General features: G+C 49.7%; 3 protein-coding genes across 3 annotated transcripts in view; 1 reads left to right on the top strand and 2 right to left on the bottom strand.

The window, feature by feature from the left end:
- The window catches only part of JPH2 (junctophilin 2), a 33,660-nt gene extending 29,460 nt beyond the window's left edge, over window positions 1-4,200 (bottom strand). Inside the window, exon 1 of the mRNA XM_075438696.1 lies at window positions 3,684-4,200. Within this exon, the coding sequence (XP_075294811.1) occupies window positions 3,684-4,062 (379 nt within the window). The 5' untranslated portion in view covers window positions 4,063-4,200. The remainder of the gene's footprint in view (window positions 1-3,683) is intronic.
- Window positions 4,201-7,844: 3,644 nt separating this feature from the next.
- On the bottom strand, window positions 7,845-15,093 carry LOC104328761 (oxidative stress-responsive serine-rich protein 1). The gene is made up of 4 exons (XM_075438568.1): window positions 15,002-15,093; window positions 11,362-11,478; window positions 9,417-9,530; window positions 7,845-8,654 (listed from the first exon to the last, which is right to left on the bottom strand). Exons 2-4 carry the CDS (start codon window positions 11,436-11,438, stop codon window positions 7,967-7,969), a joined length of 879 nt encoding a protein of 292 aa, XP_075294683.1. The 5' UTR covers window positions 11,439-11,478; window positions 15,002-15,093; the 3' UTR covers window positions 7,845-7,966.
- Window positions 15,094-15,362: 269 nt separating this feature from the next.
- Window positions 15,363-19,693, top strand: LOC104328830 (oxidative stress-responsive serine-rich protein 1). Its single transcript, XM_075438830.1, has 3 exons — window positions 15,363-15,632; window positions 17,289-17,399; window positions 18,070-19,693. Exons 1-3 carry the CDS (start codon window positions 15,556-15,558, stop codon window positions 18,752-18,754), a joined length of 873 nt encoding a protein of 290 aa, XP_075294945.1. The 5' UTR covers window positions 15,363-15,555; the 3' UTR covers window positions 18,755-19,693.
- Window positions 19,694-19,698: the final 5 nt, after the last annotated feature.

The raw sequence follows: 19,698 nt of genomic DNA, 5'->3' as shown, positions 1-19,698 counted from the left end.
TGTTACCCGGACACTGTGATGACAGATGTGTTAGAAGAACTCCGTGTAAAACGCCAGCAACTTTGCATCAACGCACAGCACCAGGTGCAAGACAGGCCAGCAGAAATCTAGTGCTTCTTTTTGGTACCAACAGTATTTATGATTGGTTTCTGCTGGAAAAGAAAGGCAGAAAAGAAAATAGCAGAGAGGCGAAAAAAATTTCACAGTATTAATTCATGGGTCAAATTCAGCCATGCAGGAGCTTTGCTACAGAGGCAGCAGACATGAGCCAGCACCTCCTCGCCTCGCCCAGAGCCCGTTCCTGCTTCCCTGGCCGCAGTCCCACGGATGCTGCTCCCTCTGCCCCAGCCCAGGCCCCTTCCCACCGCATTTTCCCTGCCCCGGGCACCCGAAGAGCCGGCGCTGCTCCACATCACCCCATTTCATCTCTCCCGCTAACGCACACTTCTGCATTTCTCTTCCCCCGTCTTGTGCTTGCCAAATGGTCTAATGGTTTCCACACGCAGTTAATTGACACCACTGGTTTCTCTTAGCGCCCTAGAGACCACACTGCAGAGTCAAAAATAAGTTGGTTTTATGCTGCTTCGATTGCAGGTGAGTTTTCCCTCCTAGATATATATAAATAGTTGTTTGCATAGCAAAGCCTAGCTTTGGGCCCGGCTCCTTTGTACGCGGCACGATTTTGCACTGGCAGCAAGATTTTTTCTGCAGTGAGATCTGACTGGGTCAAGCAATCAGAGTCAAAAGCACAAAAGCATCCACAAAATGAGGCCTTCCTTACAGCAGAGACAAAACTCACAGGTGGAGGCCAAATAACTAGGTGTTCACTTCTAGCTTAGGTTGCAAAATGATGAGTTCCTTCATGCTGTGCCTTCCACAACCCCAAACACCGTCAGCTTTATCTAGCGCATCCCGCCCCTATCAAGGGCTCCGAGCGAGCTCTTTGCTGGCGACAGCAGCAGACACACGCGTATATTCAGCTTGGATACCTAAGAAAATGTATTGGGGTGTTGCTGCCTCTGCCTGGCCACACCAGGAGCTCTGAACCCCTTGGCTGATTCCAATCAACACTACAGCAGGCAAGCTCTTTAAGCCATCAGTCTCCCACAGCTTTCACAAAAATGGGCACTTCTTAGCTGAGAGCAAAAGCAAACGACCCATACGGCGCCTGGGCTAAACTACACCATGAGTCCGCTTCTTATTAGACACCGAAAATCTGTACGGGATTCAAAAAGCTTCACTCCAGACATGAGCTTTATTTAACCAGCAACCTCAGCCAGACACAAGATAAAATATACTTACAGGGCTGTCTGTGATCTGTAAGTGTATTTTAAAGTATAAAGGTTTTACATGTATATTTATACATATATAAAAAGTTAATTTAAAGTCTATTTGAAAACATTAGAATAAGCTACATCCCCCTGAAATCCACAGGCAGCCCAACCACGACCTGAAGCTTCTAACAACCTGGCAAGCGCCACACGTTCCCAGAGCCCTCTTCCTCGCGTGGCTGGCTTCCAGGGGGCTTGGGAATTACACCCCTTACTTGAGGGACCACAGATTTCCAAAGCCGTTCCAGATGTTTATCTCTGCAACCTCAGCTTCAAACATTAACAGGCCAAATCAGCAGCCTGGTCACATCTGGATCTTGCAGGTGGTTACAGCGTACATGCGAGGAGACGAAACAAGAGCGGGTCCTGCAAGTCCTACACACGCGGCGCTGGCTGGCGATTCCCACCTTGGCTTTGGACGCAGCGTTCTACGCTTTCCTGTGCCATCAAAGAAGTTCACGTGTCGAACGACGGGCTCGCACCAGCCGGGATGTGATGGTCCAGCGCAAGGAGCAGCCGCTGGGCCCCACGGTGCAGCCCTCGTGAGCCGGGTCTGGCCGGGGCTCGGGGCTCAGCTCAGCGCTGCTCAGGGAGGCTTCGGCAGGGCACGTCTCCACGGATCAGGGCTAAACTGCCAGCCTCGGGTGGCACCGGGGATCACGCAGACGGCACGTTCTCGGGTGCGGGACAACACCCCGGTGAGCGCTGTGCTGACCGACGCAATACCTTACAGCAGAAAAACTTGATTCATCTTTCCCCCTCTTCTGCCCCGAGCTTTCAGCCCATTATCTCATAAAATTCAATTTCCTGCGTCAAGTTTTGCCTCTCGAAATTCTCCTCTACACCACTAACTCGAAATCCAGTCGCCGTGCACCCTTGGAAGATGATGCATTTTTGGAAGCGGTGAGGAAGTGGCTGTGCAAATTCCTAGGAGACCTTGACATCTCCAGAATGAAGGTCCCAACGGCAGCCGCTGCTGGCAGTTACCCGATGGCTGCTCGCCACTCAGAGCACACCTTGCACATAACCTGCACGTCTCACGGCTGCACGTGAAGTTTCTGCAATGCACGAGTGCACACGCGTGCCTTGGCCTGAACTCTTGCTGCTGCCTGCAACCTGCACAGCTCAGCGTTTAACCCTTCCACGGCCACGGGGCAGAGGGGGGAGAAAATTTAAGGAGCTGGAGATACGCATCTCTCTGTGTCTGCACCTACAACCTCCAAGGGCACAAAGAAAATGAGCCAACTTCAAGACTACGTACCCAGGCTTAGAGTTAGCTACATACCCAGGCAATTAATTTGAGAAATATTTATGTAAAAGCATAACCCTGACAGCCAGTCTTGAATTAGTCCATTTTTCTAATCTTTATAAATCCAGTACTTTTCATCTGAAGATTTATACCATTATGGTTATTTTTCTTTACAAACTAACTGCATTGTCTGTCCTAGATAAATATAGATGCAATTCTGGTCCACATTCTGAAGAGTATTTCTTTCAAATCACCCTCTCTATTTAGCTATCCTAAATATGGCAGCCTGGAACATTACAGTACTAAAGGGCTACAGAATTACTTGCACTGAAATTCTTGCAATATTTCTAACCCCAAAATTGCCACTAATGCAAGAACACAATTAGACTGAGCATTTACAGAGCACAACAAATATCTGACTACGCGGTGCACTTGTGTACTAGCGGGGGTTGAGAGCTTCCAAGTGATCGAATGGATTTATTTTGGGGAAAGGCGTGTGAGTACATATTCTGAACAGCTTAGATGAACTCAACCAAAACGGCTCAGCAAAGCAGATGTCCAGGGAGCCTGTCCGAGGCGCACAAGCAGTGTTTAATGCAGAGACACAGCGTGCTATGATGCCGTGGGCGGCTTATATCCGACGTGAAAACATTCACAGCTCGCTGCGGTCGCGCACCAGCAAAGCGCTGCTGGTTTGGTTCGGCGACGAACTGCAGTGACCGGTCCCTGGGGAACCAGAAGTCACAGCCTACACTAAACCAAGCTGGTCGGCGTCACCTACTGATACGGGCGCTGGAGAGCGGCTCCCGAGGGAGGGACGGCGGCCGTGCTCCTGCTGCCGCTCCCTCGTGTCCGCAGACAGCAAGCCGCCCACGCTGCGCCCGCCTGTGAAAATCAGGGCACGCACACACATTTATGAGGCGGTTGCGCCCCAAGCCCTGCTTCTTGACTGAAGCACCCCATTGCAGACCGCTGTGCCCGTCTGGGTCTCGCTAGTGGGGATGGGATTGGGTCACCCCTTCCGTGGGGACAACACGCTGCCTCCGACACCGCGGGTCTCACGCCGCTCACCGCCCTCCCAGCCCCGCCGGCGTCACCCCTACCTCCGTCGGCGTAGGTCTCGGTGCCGTAGCCATCCTGCAGGCCGTTATTCCAGGTGCCTTCGTACTTGGCTCCGCTGCTCATGCTCTGCCTCGCGCCGTACCGTCCCTTAAAGCCGTGGGTCCACTCGCCCCTGTACACCCACCGCCCTTTGGTCTCGATGCCGAGGCCGTGCCTCTTGCCCTGGGACCAGTAGCCTTCGTAGGTGTTGCCGCTGGGCCACGTGTAGATGCCCACCACTTCGAAGCCGTAGTTCCAGGAGCCCGAGTACTCGCCCTGGCCCTTGGGGCCGGTGCAGATGCCGTGCCCGTGGGCTTTGCCCCCCTCCCAGCCCCCGCAATAGGCTCCTCCATCATCGAAATCGAACCTGCCGCCGCTCATGGTGCCCCCGCGGCCCCTCAGCCGGGCAGCGCTCCCCGGGCCCGCGCTCCGGGCCGCCGCATCCCCGCCGAGCCGGGCCGGGCGCGCCCGCTGCCGCCTCGCCTCGCCCGGCCGAGGGGCCGGGGAGCGGGAGGAGGGGAGAGGGGCGGGCCGGGCCCCCCCGGGAGGCGCAGCGAGTCCCGCCGCTGCCGCGGGGACGGGACGGGAGGGGGGGGTGTGGGGGGTGTGTCCCGTCCCGCTCCGCTCCCCGCCCCCGCCGGGAGAAAGGTCAGCGCTGCCCTAACAAGGCCGTCGGATCCCAGGAGCTGCTCCCAAAAATAACCCCGCGGAGCCCGGCCTCCGCCCCGGGGGGGGCCCTGTTCGGAAGGAGGGCAGAGAGCCCTCGGCTCCCCGCCCCCCCGGCCCCCGCCCGGGCAGGGATCCAGCCGGAGGACAGGCTGGGAAAGGCAGCGGCTGCGGAAAACGGAGCCTGGGAAGGAGCCGCGTCGCCGGACCCCGGGGGGAGCTGGGCCCCGGGGCGGGCTGCGGGCACCGGGACTGGGCAGAGCAGGAGTGGAGCCCTTGCACAGGCCACAGCGCCTGTCTGACTCACCCTGGCTGCTGCCGCTGCAGCGAGAAGGACCCCAAAAATTGTCATTCCCCCCCCCCGAAGAACAACAGACTTCACAAATCTCGTTCTGTTTAACAGCCGGCAGCAGAACTTCATCTCGCCGTGTTTGGAAAAGCAAGGTGAGACGCTGCCGCTGGGACAGCTGCCGGCACCCGGGAGCAGCGACAGCCCACCTTGCTTGTAACAACAGCTCGTGTCATCAAACATAGGGGGTAGAGAGGGGACAAGGAACCAGCCACCAGGTAACAGGCTAACCTACCCACCCCTGTCCCATCTCCTGAAGACGATGGTGAAGAGCTGACCTTCCTCTCACTGACCACGAGCTGCTGAGAAGCTGCAAGCGCCGTGGGGCGAGCTGGAGCTCTCTGGCAGGCTGTGCTCTGCCCTCCAGACAAGCTCCTGAGAACCACGCCGAGCTCGGGGGCAAAGCTGCCACAGACAGCAGTGAGTTTGAGTCACACAATGCACGTTCTACAACTTGGACGACCTCCCCCTCTATGCTTCTAGGAAGAAGAGGTACGGAACAAACCTGTACAATATATAACTACAAGAAAAGTTACGTATGTCTCTACAGCACAAACTACAAAATACCTGCAAGGCACAGGTGAGAAGCACCAAGTGCCCACTACGAAGCTAATTACAGAAGGCTTTATTTTCATTCATCCACAGAAAGGAAGGGGCACTTCTGCAAGGGACTCCAACACGACTCAGAAGTGCCACTTGCCAGAACCAGCTCTCTACAGCTTTCTTTTTTCTTAAAAAAAAAATAAAAAAAAAAATCTTGAAATTGGCTTAAGTTGGATGTTTTTTTCTTTAAAGCTAAGCTTCTAGACTACTCAGGCTTGCTTTCAAGGTTCTTGCTGCACAATTAAGGGCTGGAAATTCATGTTTTCTCAAAGCAAAACTGGAGGGTTTTGTTTTGTGCTTTCCAGGTAGACCAAAGCATCTTAAAACACTTGTAGTAACAGAAGGGAAAGCGTTAAGGCAGCAGTTGCAGCTACCCATGGTGTTCCAGCACTTAGGAGCCCTAAGAAGATGCCAAGTTCAGGACCATGCAGTTACTTACTTAGCAACTTTTCCTAATGACATAGCACAGTTGTGAACTGATGGTACACTTCGTTTCAATGTTAATAACTTCTGCAGATACTGAAGAGCTCGTGTTGACCGCTGCAGAACATACCCACCCAATGGCACTTCGGAAAGCACCAACACTGCCTGTGCACCAAGGCACCACCCAGAGCTGGCCCCATTTCTCCATTTTGGCAGAAAGCAGCCCCATTCTCCCCCGAAGGCTGAGGAGGGGTGGAGGAGCCGCTGCACCCGGCCTGGGGGTGACCTCTAGTGGCCCAGCACCGCTGGCCTCCCTTCCCAGTCTGCACCAGTTCACACCGCTTCCCTTCCCAGTCTGCACCAGTTCACATCCTTCTACGCTTTCTTTTTTTTGTTACATTACCTCGTGGTTCCAGTCCGCTTTCTGTAACGCAACACTGAGCACTCGACGTCGCAATCCTAAGCCCCGCAGGCACAGGTCTGTGGTCACTAATGAAAGAGACAGCAAAAAGCAGCACGGCTTTGCCCAGCATTCTCAGCCCCACAACGGTGCTGTGGCTGCTGCCTGCGAGCCTTTGGGAACAGCAAAGAACAGTTATTTGAGAAGTACGGTCATCCTGCACTTTGCAGCCCAGGCTATAGCAGACAACCCCACCAAGCAATCACCTTGAATTCAGCACACAGAAATACAGCCAAGAGCAGTGAAACGGAAGGGAGATGTGGGACCCAAGTACCATCTACAAGGGGTAGATGACACTTCAGAAGTGGCAGAACAGGTAAATTTGCACGGCCACTTAGTTCTAAGGTACTAGGTACTGCCACAGAAATGACAAAAAACTCGAAGGTAACACCAAAGGATTTCGCAGGGAAATGTTTGTCTCCATTTCTTCTCCAGATCTTACAGGTCAGAAAAGTTTGGGTACTCCAAATAGCGAAGACAAACTTAACACAACTCATCTCTCCCTTAACAAACTGTATTATTTGCTGGGATGCTCCTTTGCTAGGAACATGTTTACAAAGGCAGATCGTGCTGATACACACAAAGTATGGCAAGCTGGTTGACTGTGAAGTAGTGAACTTCGGGAAGAATGCCAAGCTGGACAAGGCATCTGAAGTGACAATGGTTTAGTAAAAAGACTGGAGGGGAGGAGAAAGAAAACATACTGCTCAAGATATCCTTACTGTGCAGCTGACAACTGTTCGCTCAAGTCTATGGGTCTTCACACTTGAAGGGTTCTACTTGGTGTTACAGAGAGCTGAACAAAGCTAAAAAAACCCCAAAACACCACAAGAGTGCATGAATTAAGACCACTGAAGTGAGCATATGCTGTTTTGGCCTTCATAAAAAACACAACGAACAGAGTCCATCATCTCACTTTCCCTTTGGTTACCTGCAGGAGCAACACCCCTGAAGAAAGCAGGGTACTTCTCCTGCTGCAGACAGGTCTCTGAGGCCCACTGGACACACAACAAAGTTATGCTTGCTTTGCATTTTCCAGTAACCAACACTACAGAGATCAGAATAACCTCGTGAAACAATCTTGCTTTGATCGTCCAAGTTTCTTTTCTCTTCAGACAGCCTAGCAAGCAAATGTTACGTTAACCTAATAGCATCTGGCTACATTAACATTATCAAGGATAGGGAAGGGGGATGCCTGCTCAGTCGATCAGAAATAAAGCCCCTTTATGCACAAATAAGTAACAATGCCTCTGCCCACGAAAAGATGATTGCGTCTCCTGAATTTCCCTAGAGTGATACTAGTACCAAGGGGGGACAGGAGATGGTTACACTCATTTCTGAAATAAAATCAAGGGGCACAAGTGTCCAAAAACGCACGTGCAAGTGCTACAGCCTGAGGTCAAAGCAATTTCAGAGAAGCTGAATTACACCAGGTTTCTCACAATAAGAGCTCTAATCACCAAGCAATCTAGAGACTCTTCTCCAACAAACTGAAACAACAGTATTTTGGAAACAAAGTAGAATTTCCAAAGCGTTAAGTCTCTTACGTATAGGCAGGTACACTCTAAAGTAGTTCACTGTGTTTACTTCATTATCTATTCCAAGCCTAAACTCCAATGCTTAAGCTAAACTGTCTGCCCAGCTTAAATAACGAACATTAGCTAAGATGCAAAGAAGTGTTTTTATTGTAAGCACAGTGAGCAGGAAGTGGGTTTCATCTCACAAGAGTGGGATGGAGGGCAGATTTAAACCACCCACCCTTCTGTTTTTAGTGCTCATTGCTGTCAGGTGTACATCATTTCTGCCATGTGAGACATTTTCTTTGGAATATACAAGTAATATTCCATGTATCCCGAAAGATCTTCAATAGTCACATCATCCACAAAGGCCCTGGCTTGCTCAGAGCAAGAGCGTGGAGAACTTGAGGGAGTTCTTGATGGCAAAGACTGGGAGTGATCCTCAGAAACTGTTCTTCTATCAGGTGTCAACGGGATGGTGTTCTGCAAGCCAGAGAATTTGTACACTTCCATATCTTGCCATCGTTTACACTGACAGGCTTTATCTGCACACGCACACGGCTTATTCGTGTTCAGCTTGGACACAGATTCAAAGTCAGAAAGCTCTGTGGTCTTTAAGCTTGGTTTGGATACTAGAGAAGCAGCAGCTGGAAAGTTCTCCTGTCTGTTCTCTGATGCCAACTGTCTAACAGAAGCTCCCAAAGACTCAACATCAGCTCCCTTCTGGCCAGGAGCAACACTGCATCGTTCGTGTGCACAAGCTTCCTTTGGGACCGGCATCCCAAACCCACCGCTGTCCTCTTGGGCATCGATCTGGCTCTTGTGCACAAGCTGCTTGCACGTGGAATGTGACTTTGTGCTGCAATGCATAAACTTCGGAGGATGAAGAATTGGAGACTTGGAACGCCTACGACGCTGGGTTCTCACAACTCCTCTTGAAGGCTTCTTCATAGACCTACCAGGGAAAGACAGAAAAGGGAGTGAAGATTCACTAAAAATTACTTCTTGCTGGATTATAAATAACACTGGGGAAAAGCTCTACTGCATTTATATTGCATGCAAGAGCTTTAAGCTCAGAGTATATCCTCAGGGGATTCTGCCATCTTGGAATTTGACTTTGTTCTAGTCAAGCAGCTGTATAAACTACAAAAGGAACACCTGAGAAATGAAACCAAAAGTGCATGCTTTTAACATTAGAAAATGAGTAAAGCATGCGAGACATGACAAAACAACCTTTAAGAGAAGTACAAAGCCCAAGAAGACAGCACACAACTAATGAATCAAGGGCAAATGGTGGTTTTGTTTCAGTAGGAGTTCAGTGTGAAGCTCTGCACAGACACTCCAGAAACCAATTCTTTATTTTAATCTAGCTCAAGGCATACCGATAGCTTATGCAATGTCAAACAACAGCTGAAAGACTGAAATTCACAGTTGTCTAATTCAGAAACAGCAGTTCACATTTATATTAAGAAACATCTATAATGTTTAGCAACCTACAGCTGAACAGCATTTCCTTTCCCCTCACGTAACTGTAAGGAAGAACAGTAGTCACATATGAACAGAAAAAGGCGGTGAAGAGTATTGTAAATAGTCCTTCAATAAAGAAAACTTGGGTCCCTTGTTCAGGGGTGTAGTTGCTAGAAACCTTGTCTATTTAAAAATTCCCTTTCAATGCAGTATCATTTGAAGCAGTCTGATAATCCCAAGCTTCTCTTACCCATGCCAGGTTTCCTTACAAGCACATGCATTCTTTGGTTTGGTTTCGTCTGCCACTGTTCTACCTAGCGCTCTAGGACTTGTTCCTTCACCCACGGAGAGAGCAGCAGTAGATCTGTGAAAGAGAGAATGAAAAGTTAACAGCCTAGACCGGTTAGCATTATGAATACAAAAAAAAGCCCAATTGGTATTCTTTCCTACAAAAGATTGCTCCAAATCATTTACAATATGCCTTAAAAGGCCTGCCCACAAAGAAAACCCAAATCAGAAAGACAGTGTTTACACATTCCCATCTCAAAAGTTCGTATACCAGACTCTCTCACCAAACATGATGCCATTCGGCAGCTAGACTGCAAATCCAACTGCCACGCATCAATGACGAAGCACACACAACGGCTAAATTTCAGTTTCCCGGGAGAGGGGAGGGGAAAAACACCATCACTGAAGAAACATGTTTCTTTTTCCAGAGACAAATAAGCCATTCTTTCCTAAAAATAAATGCTCTTCGGACATAAATAGACTTTGTCTAACTGAAGAACACTTAACGCTCTGTCTAGGACAACATAAGCTAAAACTCTTCATACTAATGCAATCACTCAAGCAACACAGTTGTACCAGATCTTCGATTTCTCTTCAAGCCAGGGACCTTAGAAGATTTACTAGTTTTTCTGGTGCCATAAATTCATCCTAAACTCCCATTTTCAAGGAGCTGTAATAATCCCAAGAACAATTTTTCCAAGGTGTGACTTCACATTTTACCCTGGAATTCACAAGGAAATTATTTTCCAAATCCTGTATTAGTTTGTAAGCAGGGTGGTTTCCCTGAAAAGTGAAAATAAGTCCCCACACCCTGACCTAGGATAGGGTTAAGTGATATTTAATAGAGTCCAAACTGTTAGTCAAACATCTGCGCTTTCCATTTAAAGGACAATGAACATGGAGCAGAAAATTGAAGGCTGACAGTAAAAACTCCGAAGTAATTACGTCTGACTCGGGGTATGACTAGAGATACTGAAGAAATGAGAGACATTTGCATGGTGAATCATTTCTAGTAAGTTTAATGACTTAAATGAAGGATAACTTAGAAGCCCATCTACTCATGATCTAAGTTCTGTAGTAATTCTAGTTAACACTTTGATACTTACATACTGCCTTACCCACACTTTCATTTCAGCTACAGGCATAACTGCACCACTGACAACAGCTTACCGAAACACAGTACTACACAAGTAATATGGAATGGTGCACATTTTCCAGCAGAAAAAACATTATATAAAAGCCTTCCCCGCCCCCCCCGCGCATATCAGATAAAAATGATCATCACCAACAGAATCAACAGAAGGCACATGCTGCTTGTGCTCTGCTACCAGGGACAGGGAGGGTAGGTGCCACAAGTCGGATCTCCCACAAAACAAGACAACACAAAAAGCATTCTCGCTCATTTAGTGTTTTAGGTTATAAACAGGAAATCTGTAAGTGACAGCAATGAAAATAATTTGTGTGGGAATCATGCACTGAAACCAACGCTCTCCTTTACTGACATGGAAAGAACATTTCGCTGCTGGGAAAAGATGGGAATTTATTCTCATAACAGGCCTTCAGAGCCATGACAATACACTGACTTCAGTAGCAGCGTTCTAGCGCTACGGATATAACCTCTGGCAGCCAGATTCATGCCAAAATTCGTTTCAAGCATGTCATCAACTGCTGACTATCGTTAGGTTTGTTTCAAGCCTGGTGGGAGCTAGCAGCAACCAAAGAAATTACAATTTCTTGAGAAGCGCAGTCTACAGTTAGTGAATTTATTCTGGTTTGTTTAACCAGAATGAAGACTTTCAGTGCCTAACCTTCAGCAATTACCTCATTCCTTCATATTTAGCAGCACAGGTGTTCCCTTCGAGTCCATTTGTAGAATGCTAACTCCCTACCTCCCTGATGTTACTTACCCAGCTGTGTCAACTCTCAGCTTTTTGAATGCTGTCTGCAGGCTTTCCTCTTCTCCATACTTAGCTTCCGTTTTCATTATTGGGACGGCCAGAAGCTGACAGAGTTACCACGCACTGCTACAAGCAGAAAGGACATATGAATGTAAGAACCCTGTCAAAAACATTAGTTGCCCAGCAGCATCATAATACACGAAAATAAACTCAAAATAGCACACTGAGTGCACAAAGCTGATGTCATTCTAGTAGAACATTCTTCAGAGTTGATTCAGAACGAGCCTTACGATACCCAAGAACAGAACAGTCTCTTGTACAACTGCACAGGTGAATTAGCAATTTAAAGTAAAATCTGGTGTCAACAGCATCTTGCACATCCATTACAGTTTAGACAGACTTTTCTATTTGTCTGACAGTGTTACCAGAATAACTCCAGAGGATGTGAAAGGCGAGCAGGAACAACACCATTAGAAACTGTCAGCTTTCTAAAACTACTATTTCCAACTTTGCAACTTGAAAAAACCCCAAAACTAACAGATTTTTTTTAAAGTAAGATAAAGTTTTAAGGTGAAGAAAATTTTTTGATCTTATGTTTAGATCCCAGCTAGAGTCACAAAATCCTATGAGAACGTGGTATTTTGACTGCAAATAGCCATTAAAACTTTTTGGTATCAGCTCTTGAACAATTACAAATGAAATGAGAGTACAAACAGCACAGAGTACGCCTTGTTTAAAGAAAAAAGGAACTGACAAAAACCAGTTTTTTTTTTTAAATCTACCCCAGCCACCACAATCCAGCTACCAGGAATCTCCAATCTTTCTAAAGGCGATGCTCTTCGGTACCTTATAGTTCTGCAGTCACAGGCACATCCTACACCAGCCATGATTCTGCTACAAAATACTCAATAAAGGTTTGCTTCCTTAGCACGGGCTTTGCTTCTGCTGAGCAGAAACCACCGACAGCAGCATCGCAGTTCTACTCCAGACTACCTCAAGCTCAGCATCTGTTGGACCTGGCTGGCTAGCTTGCTTCATCTAATGCCTTTGCCTTGACTACTTCTGGGAAAACACAGCCATTGGTGTGAGTGCCATTACTGCAAGAGCCTTCGGCCACACTGTGGGGCTTGTGATGAGCTCATCTTCTCTTTTTTTTTTTTTTTTAAAATTACAACGTTGTCATACTTGACGACATTCTACAGTGAGACTGGTTTGGCAGAGAAGGGGAGAGCAGTGGATATTTTCTACCTGGACTTCAGTAAGGATTTTGACACTGTCTCCCACAAGACCCTGACAGAGAAGGTGATGAAGTGTAGCCTAATCAGTCAGTGAGATGGACCAAAAACCGGCTGAACAGCCAAGCCCAGAGGGCTGTGATCAGTGGCATGGAGTCGAGTTGGAGGTCAGTAACCAGCAGTGTGCCCGGGGGGCTGATACTGTGTCCAGTCCTGTTTAACATCTTCATTAACAGTCTGGTGGCAGAGCATACCTTCCACAAGTTTGCTGACGACCCCAAACTGGGATGAGTGGCTGATCCACCCGAGGGTCGTGCGGCCATCCAGAGGGACCTCTGCGGGCTGGGGAAAGGGGCTGACAGGAGCCTCAGGAACCTCAACGAGGTGAAGCACAAAGCCCCGCCCCTGGGGAGGAACAAGCCCATGTGCCAGTACAGCTTTGCAGAAAAGGCCCTGGGGGTCCCGGCAGACACCAAGACGGACATGAGCCAGCAACGTGCCATTCCGGCAAAGGGACTAACGGCATCCTGGGCTGCGGGTCGAGGGAGCTGCTCCTTCCCTCTATTCCACACTGGTGAGGCCACAGCTGGAGTGCTGTGTCCAGCACTGGGCTCCCCACTGCAAGAGAGACACAGACGTGCTGGAGAGAGGCCAGTGAAGGGCCATGAAGATGATGAAGGGACTAGAGCATCTCCTATGAGGAAAGGCTGAGAGAGCTAGGACTGTTCAGCCAAGAGAAAAAAAGGCTCAGGAGGGATCTCATCAATGTATATAAATACCTGAAGGGTGGGTACAAAGAGGCCAGAGCCAGGCTCTTCTCTGTGGTGCCCAGAGACGGGACCAGAGGCCACAGGCACACACCGAAATGCAGAAGGTGCTGTCTGGGTTTAAGGAAACACTTCTTTGCTGTGAGGGTGACTGTGCACCAGCACAGGCTGCCCAGGGAGGCTGTGGAGTCTCCCGCCTTGGAGATATTCAAAAGCTGCCTGGACACGGCCCTGGGCAACCGGCTTGAGGTGGCCCTCCTGGAGCAGGGTGGGTGGACCTCCAGGGATCCCTGCCAACCTCAACCGTTCTGTGATTCTGCTTCTAAGAATCCATGACAAAGGTAACTACCCAAACCCAGCAAGTGATAACAGCTCCCGTAACAAGAACACACTTACACAGAGCACCATCTCTGCCTAATAACACAGCCATAATGCCTATGTTAGTACTACTTTTACCAACTAAGCATCAGCTTCTTTGTAGCACAGAAGAGAAAAGGTCTTGGTGAAGAGAGAGGAGGAATCTGAACGTCAGCAGCTCGGTTATTTGTGCAGATACAGAGTAGTAATTTCTGCTCCCTCACAACCTTGTTCCAGTTGGAGGTGGCAGCTCTCCCTGCTGTTGTTCCGGCTGCTCGCTCTGCTATGATTTCATCTGGACGCCCTGTACTGCAGACAGCTAGTATGACATGCGCAGAGGATAATGTATCATAACAGCTTCAAGGCATACGTCGTCCAGTGAGTCAGACAGCAAATAAACACGAGAGGAGGAAACTAGCACAGAGAATGACAACATGACGCTCATCTGAGCACGTGATTACTTTAGACACTTAAATACTACACGGGCCCTACTTATGAAAGATTTTTCCTTGACCTGGAAAGGAAATTCTTTAAAATGAAAAATGCAGCCTACAAGCTTTTTTTTTTTTTTTTAAATACCAAACCCCTGTACTATACAACCTTCGCAAGCAGGTGAGAGTAGAAAGCTTGTAAATCACAGTAAACCCTCAAAAGGATGCAGAAGTTACCCAGATCAAAACCCCACTCACTCTGCAATAATCTTGCATGGGCCCAACCATTTCGGACGCACCAGCCAGCTCGCACCGACACCGCGAAAACACCAACTACTGCCAAAGCCAACCGGAGCCCAACGCCGCCTCAGAACCCGCACCGGCGCTCAGGCGGTTTGCCTCCCAGCAAAACACCCCCGCCCGCCCTCCAGCCACTTCCCCGCGGCGCAGGACCCCGCACCCGGCCCGCCGCGCAGAGACGCGCTTTTGGGCCCAGAGAGGGGCCCGTACCGGGACTCGGGGCTCCGAGGCGCTCCCGGCGCAGGCCCGGGGCGGCACAGGGCCGCCCGGCGGGGACACCGAGCGGGGCCGCCCCCCGCCGGGGCCGCGGGACGCGCGGCAGCGCCTGCCGGGCGCTTCCCGGGGCTCTGCCCGGCGCTCGGCCCCGACCCTCGGCGGAGGGCGGTGGGGGGGTGACTCAGCACAGCCCTGCGCCCGCCGGGGCTTCCCCAGAGGCCTCCGCTGGGTCCAGAGGACCGGAGGCGGCTCCCAGACCCGCGCGGGAGAGACCCCCACCCAGCCCCGGGGGAGAGAGGAGGGAGGAGGGACCGGGGACAGGCGCGCGCCCGACCGCACTCACCGCGCCCACCCGAGGACGCGGGCCGGGCCCCGCCGCCTCCCTCCGGGGCCGCGCCGACCGGATGAGTCCTTCCCCCCCGACCGGAAGCGGGGGCGGGACCACGGCCGCTCGCGCACGCGCCTTCGGCCAAGGCGGGGGGGGCTGTGAACTCACTTCCTGTTGTGCCGCGCGCCCTCCCCGGTGGCCGGGCCGGGAGGCGGCGGTGAGCGGCGGGCCCGGGGGGCGAGGCCTTGCGGGGGCGGCGCGGCCCTGCCCTGGCCGGTTGTCAGCGGGGGGAGAGCCTCCGTGACGGCCGGGCCGGGCCGCGGCCGTGCCGCCGAGCTCTGGGCGCGGGGCGGGGCGCGGTGGGGAGGCGGCGGGGCTGCCCGCGGGGGGACGGGCGCCCGTTGGCGCGCGCCGGTCCGGTTATCGCGGAGGCCGCGTCCGTCGGGACCCCGGCGTCGGGCCCCGTTATCGCGGAGGCCGCGCGTGTGGGGACCCCGGCGTCGGGCCCCGGTGGCTGCGTTTCAGGCCGCTCCGCACGGCACGGCCGGCCGCGCGCTGAGGGCCCGCCGATGGACGCGGAGGCTGAGGAGGAGGAGGAGGAGCGGCTGCAGACGGCGTTCAAAAAGCTGAGGGTGGACGCAGCAGGGTAAGCTGGCGTTCGTCCGTTCCTCACTACGCGTTTGCACCTCTTTTCTGTCACTTCGGCTCCCAAAACAAGCGCCGCAGCTCGGTGCAAGGCTCCTCGCTCCCCGAGAGGGGACGGCCGCGTCGCTTCAGATGAGATGCAGCCGTTAGAACGGTCTAATTGGCAAAGCAGGACTTGATTACCGCCTAATTGCGGCGCGGTGCCCGACTGAAATTACACAGTGGCTGTGTGGAAACGCGAAATGACTCGCCCAAAGCACTGAACGCCACCGAAGCCGCCCTGTGTGATACCGAGCTTGTTTGTCCCTTCACGTAAACACTGACGTCTTCGGCCACGGTGCCAGCCTTTACTGTAGTGCTTGGAAAGGGTCTGAAGGGCAGCGCCAACACTTCGTAGTGAGCTGGAGAGCCTCGTCTCACTGGAAGTCATCAGGCTAAATATAAGCACTGATCGTTTCTGATTTCAGGGGCTTTTTGTAGAGTAAAATGTCTTACAGGCATTTTTATACTAAAAACTTACTCCATAACACACTGGGTATACCGATAATGCAGAGCATAAGCATCTTCCTCAAAAGCAGCAGTTTGTAAAATGACGCAGCCTGATGCTCTGTGAAGTAGTTCCCTTGCAGTCGTTTGGGAGTTCACAAGAGACACACGAGAGAGCTTTGCATTGATAATTCATGTTGCCTTGTGAGTTCATCTCCACAGCCATCAATACGGCGAGCTCATTACTTCCTCTGCTTGTTAAAATATATTTTGCTTCGCTGCTTGTTTCCCCTACTTCAAGAGGTCTTCTGTTAAACATGGGAAAAACCCCAGCTGTTCTCTGACAAGTAAGCTGTGCTTATTAAGCGTTACCACTTTTGGTGTATTACCAGTGACAGACTGCGTGGAATTCTGGTTGATTCCCAATGGTATCGTCTTAGGCATAAAAAGGTCTTGTTTTGCCGGCATGTGTTTTGAACAGCTCAAGTCGTGTGACTAATCCCTTAAGACCAACTTTGGGCAGAGTACTTGGGCTCTTCTGCTAGAATTTCACCCTCATTTCTTACGATTTCCTACCCCGTGTTCCAAATCACACGTACAGCCGTCAGAAATACAGATTCTTGTGCCGAGGCATTTTTGTTTGTTGTCTGGACCTCCAGGGCCAGATGTGGTTTTTTTTGATCCCATGTTTATCTGGGAAATTTAATGAGAAATTTTATGAGAAATAAATTAGTAATCTGTCCTTGTCTGTTGTACCTTGTGCACTGCTCCACTGACGGCTCCTCAGCCTGCTGCTCGGGGTTCCTGACTTTGCATTTCAGATGAGTGGGAGTCTAACAACTATTGTCTAACAACAACATTTGGAGCCCGAGTTTGCATTCCTTTACCGTGTCCTTTTGGTACACAAATAGGGCATGACATCAGCCTCTGGGCATTTCAGCCTCCTTTCATTTCATCTCACCTATCTTTAGACACTTGACTGCGGTCAATATAGTAAGAGTGGTTGGATAAATCTCTGTAATATCCTGTTTCTAACCACCGACTGCAGTGGAAGTCAAGGCTGCAAACCTGAATGTCTTAGCTAAGCATCTAAAGCGAACAGGCTGACCCTAGGCGTCTGAAGCGGTACGTGCAGGCACTACTGTAACGTGGCATTTCCCTTTTTACTCAGATGTATTGCAGCTCTGTCTGTGGGCGACGGGACGATTCTCAGACCACTGGTAAGAGCAGCCATGGATGGAGCCAAGCAGCAGACTGTCTGCTCAAAGGAAGCCTGGCATGGGTAAAGCACACCGTTCACCGCACCGTACATCTGTTTCTGGTTTCAGACATTTAACACTTGCATACCGTTTCCAGTGAAAGTTGTTGTTGATTAGTTGCTTCAACATGTATTTTCTCTCGTTTCTATTATAAAACTTTAGCATCGCTGTTTGATATGCTGTTTTTTAAGGGGCTTTCATCAAAGACTTGAAAACCAATATTGCCTCTTCTCTTGGAGAGGGTCCCCAAAACATTCTCTTCCCCTGATTTCCTCAGAAGTCCTTTTCTTCAAGTCTTACACCTTCGCAACTCTTTCTTACCTGTTTCTTGTCTTATTTTATTTTTGTAATGCAGTACCTGGATATTCAGTGCAATTCTGCCAGCAGCTCCAACTGATAGCCAGGTTCTGCACTACAGTTCAGTTTGGGATGACAAAGTATCATTTGCTTAACACAGACTATTTAGGGGAAAGTACCTTTAAATGAGGGAGGTTTGTGTCTTTCCTTTGGGGAGCTGAAATTTCTTCAGACTCCTCCACTGTTTCTGTCAGAGATTATAAGTGATGAGTCACCTGATTTTTTAAGCAGAAAATAAAAATTATCTAAAACGTTTTTTAGCCATATTTTAGAGCTTACTTAGCTATGGTGTAGATTCTGGAGTTACGTCCTTGCTCACGTGTTACAACCCTGCAGGTGTGTGAGAAAGCCTTCCAGAGGATCGGCAAGAGTCCCACGTCGCAGACGCTCCAAGTCTCCTGTCCTGCACCCTCCCAAGTTTACATATTGTAACATGAAAGCCAACAACCAGCTGAAACACAAAACCCAGTCAGACACTTCGAAGAGTAACGTCAGTTCAGACATTTTTGTTACAGCAGAGCACGGTACAAAGGACAGGCACGGTTCTCGCCTTGAGGCCAGTGATGATAGAACTGAACCTTTGGAAGCTTTCACTGCCGAAGAGCCTTTGGAGAAGTCGAGAGAGGATTGCCCGGCTCTCTCCTCATCCTTTGAAACTAGCTTGCGTTGTAGCCAAACCTCAGATTTCCAGTCCTTATCCATGCTTAGCAACGGCAAGCAGTGCCCTTGTACGGACAAGAAATGCCAGTGCAAACAGTGGCGAACCATGGAAGTGTACTCCTTCTCTGGCTTGCGGAGCGTCCTGTCAGAGTGCGAGAAGGCCGTCCTGGGAGTCCATGCCCGGTCTCGTCAGAACAGGTCCCCTTGTGGGACGGCCTCGTCAGGTTCGCCTAGGTCTTGTTCTGAGCAAGCTCGAGCCTTTGTGGATGACGTGACTATTGAAGATCTTTCGGGATACATGGAATACTACTTATATATTCCCAAGAAAATGTCTCACATGGCAGAAATGATGTATACTTGACTGGAAGCAATAGAGAATCCCGAATCAGAGTTTGCGATAATGGTTGGGTTAAATGCCTTGTCAGTGCCATGTTTTCACTGTTGTGTGTTTGATCAGATGTTTCTTTGCCTCGTACAGTTTAGTTTTCTAATAAAATAAAAAATGGAATATAGTTTCCGAGCTTAGTTCTAAAAAGAATGCACTAAAGTCTCTGAATACCTTAACAAAAGCACTGTAGATCAAATTAACTCCCTCTGTTTTTCAGTTTGTGCTGTGGATATTCAAGCTCTATATGCTGTTTTCACTATGTTTTGGGAAAAAAAAGCCTTTTAGGTTTTGTTCTGAAATTTTGTGGTGTTTGGAAGGTTCATTCTTAATGTGTCCCAGTTCTTAGAGAAATGTTTCATAGCTACAGCACTATCCTCCTCATCCTGCTCTGGAGAGAAGAATGAGAAGGCATTCGGTGTTTCGGATAGGATGGATCTCCTTTCCGTGAATGCTGTCTGGCTCCTTTTTAGTTGGATCAAATTGTGAATGCTTCCTCCTCACAAATTTGTTGGGAGGTCCCAAATGTGTGGGTGTGTGCTTGGACCTTTTCATAATCTAACTAGCTCACTCTTAACCAGTTCTATTTTTCTGCAGATAAGTGAAGCTCTTAGAAGCAAAAATATATTTTGTTATTTGTGCTTTACAGAAGGAATAATTTAGGGGGGAGTGAAGCAGGCTAACAGTTTTTTTGGGCCATGCTGTCTCGGAAGTGGAGGTGGTGGAGCTGTCTATACAGGTTGTTTCCAAGTATGTTTGATACACAAAGCAGGGTGGAAACAGGGTGAACAAGGACTGTGTATCGTACAGGCTTTGTGGTGCAGAGCTATAACCTTCCTTCTGGCTGAAAATATTGAAATAAAAAATTTTGTTGCTGAGACTTGCATTAATAAATGTTTGTCAAAACCCAGCAAACTAAT

Source organism: Opisthocomus hoazin, chromosome 18, assembly GCF_030867145.1.
Source record: "Opisthocomus hoazin isolate bOpiHoa1 chromosome 18, bOpiHoa1.hap1, whole genome shotgun sequence".
Classification (NCBI taxonomy): Eukaryota; Metazoa; Chordata; class Aves; order Opisthocomiformes; family Opisthocomidae; genus Opisthocomus; species Opisthocomus hoazin.
This window is presented reverse-complemented; position numbering and strand designations above follow the sequence as displayed.

Coding starts and splice junctions, on each gene's coding strand:
- LOC104328761 (XM_075438568.1), bottom strand. CDS start 11,438: ATGAAAACGGAAGCTAAGTATGGAGAAGAGGAAAGCCTGCAGACAGCA. Junction 9,531..11,361: donor CTGAGAGTTGACACAGCTGG/GTAAGTAACATC, acceptor TCTCTTTCACAG/ATCTACTGCTGCTCTCTCCG. Junction 8,655..9,416: donor TGTAAGGAAACCTGGCATGG/GTAAGAGAAGCT, acceptor TTTCCCTGGTAG/GTCTATGAAGAAGCCTTCAA.
- LOC104328830 (XM_075438830.1), top strand. CDS start 15,556: ATGGACGCGGAGGCTGAGGAGGAGGAGGAGGAGCGGCTGCAGACGGCG. Junction 15,633..17,288: donor CTGAGGGTGGACGCAGCAGG/GTAAGCTGGCGT, acceptor CTTTTTACTCAG/ATGTATTGCAGCTCTGTCTG. Junction 17,400..18,069: donor TCAAAGGAAGCCTGGCATGG/GTAAAGCACACC, acceptor ACAACCCTGCAG/GTGTGTGAGAAAGCCTTCCA.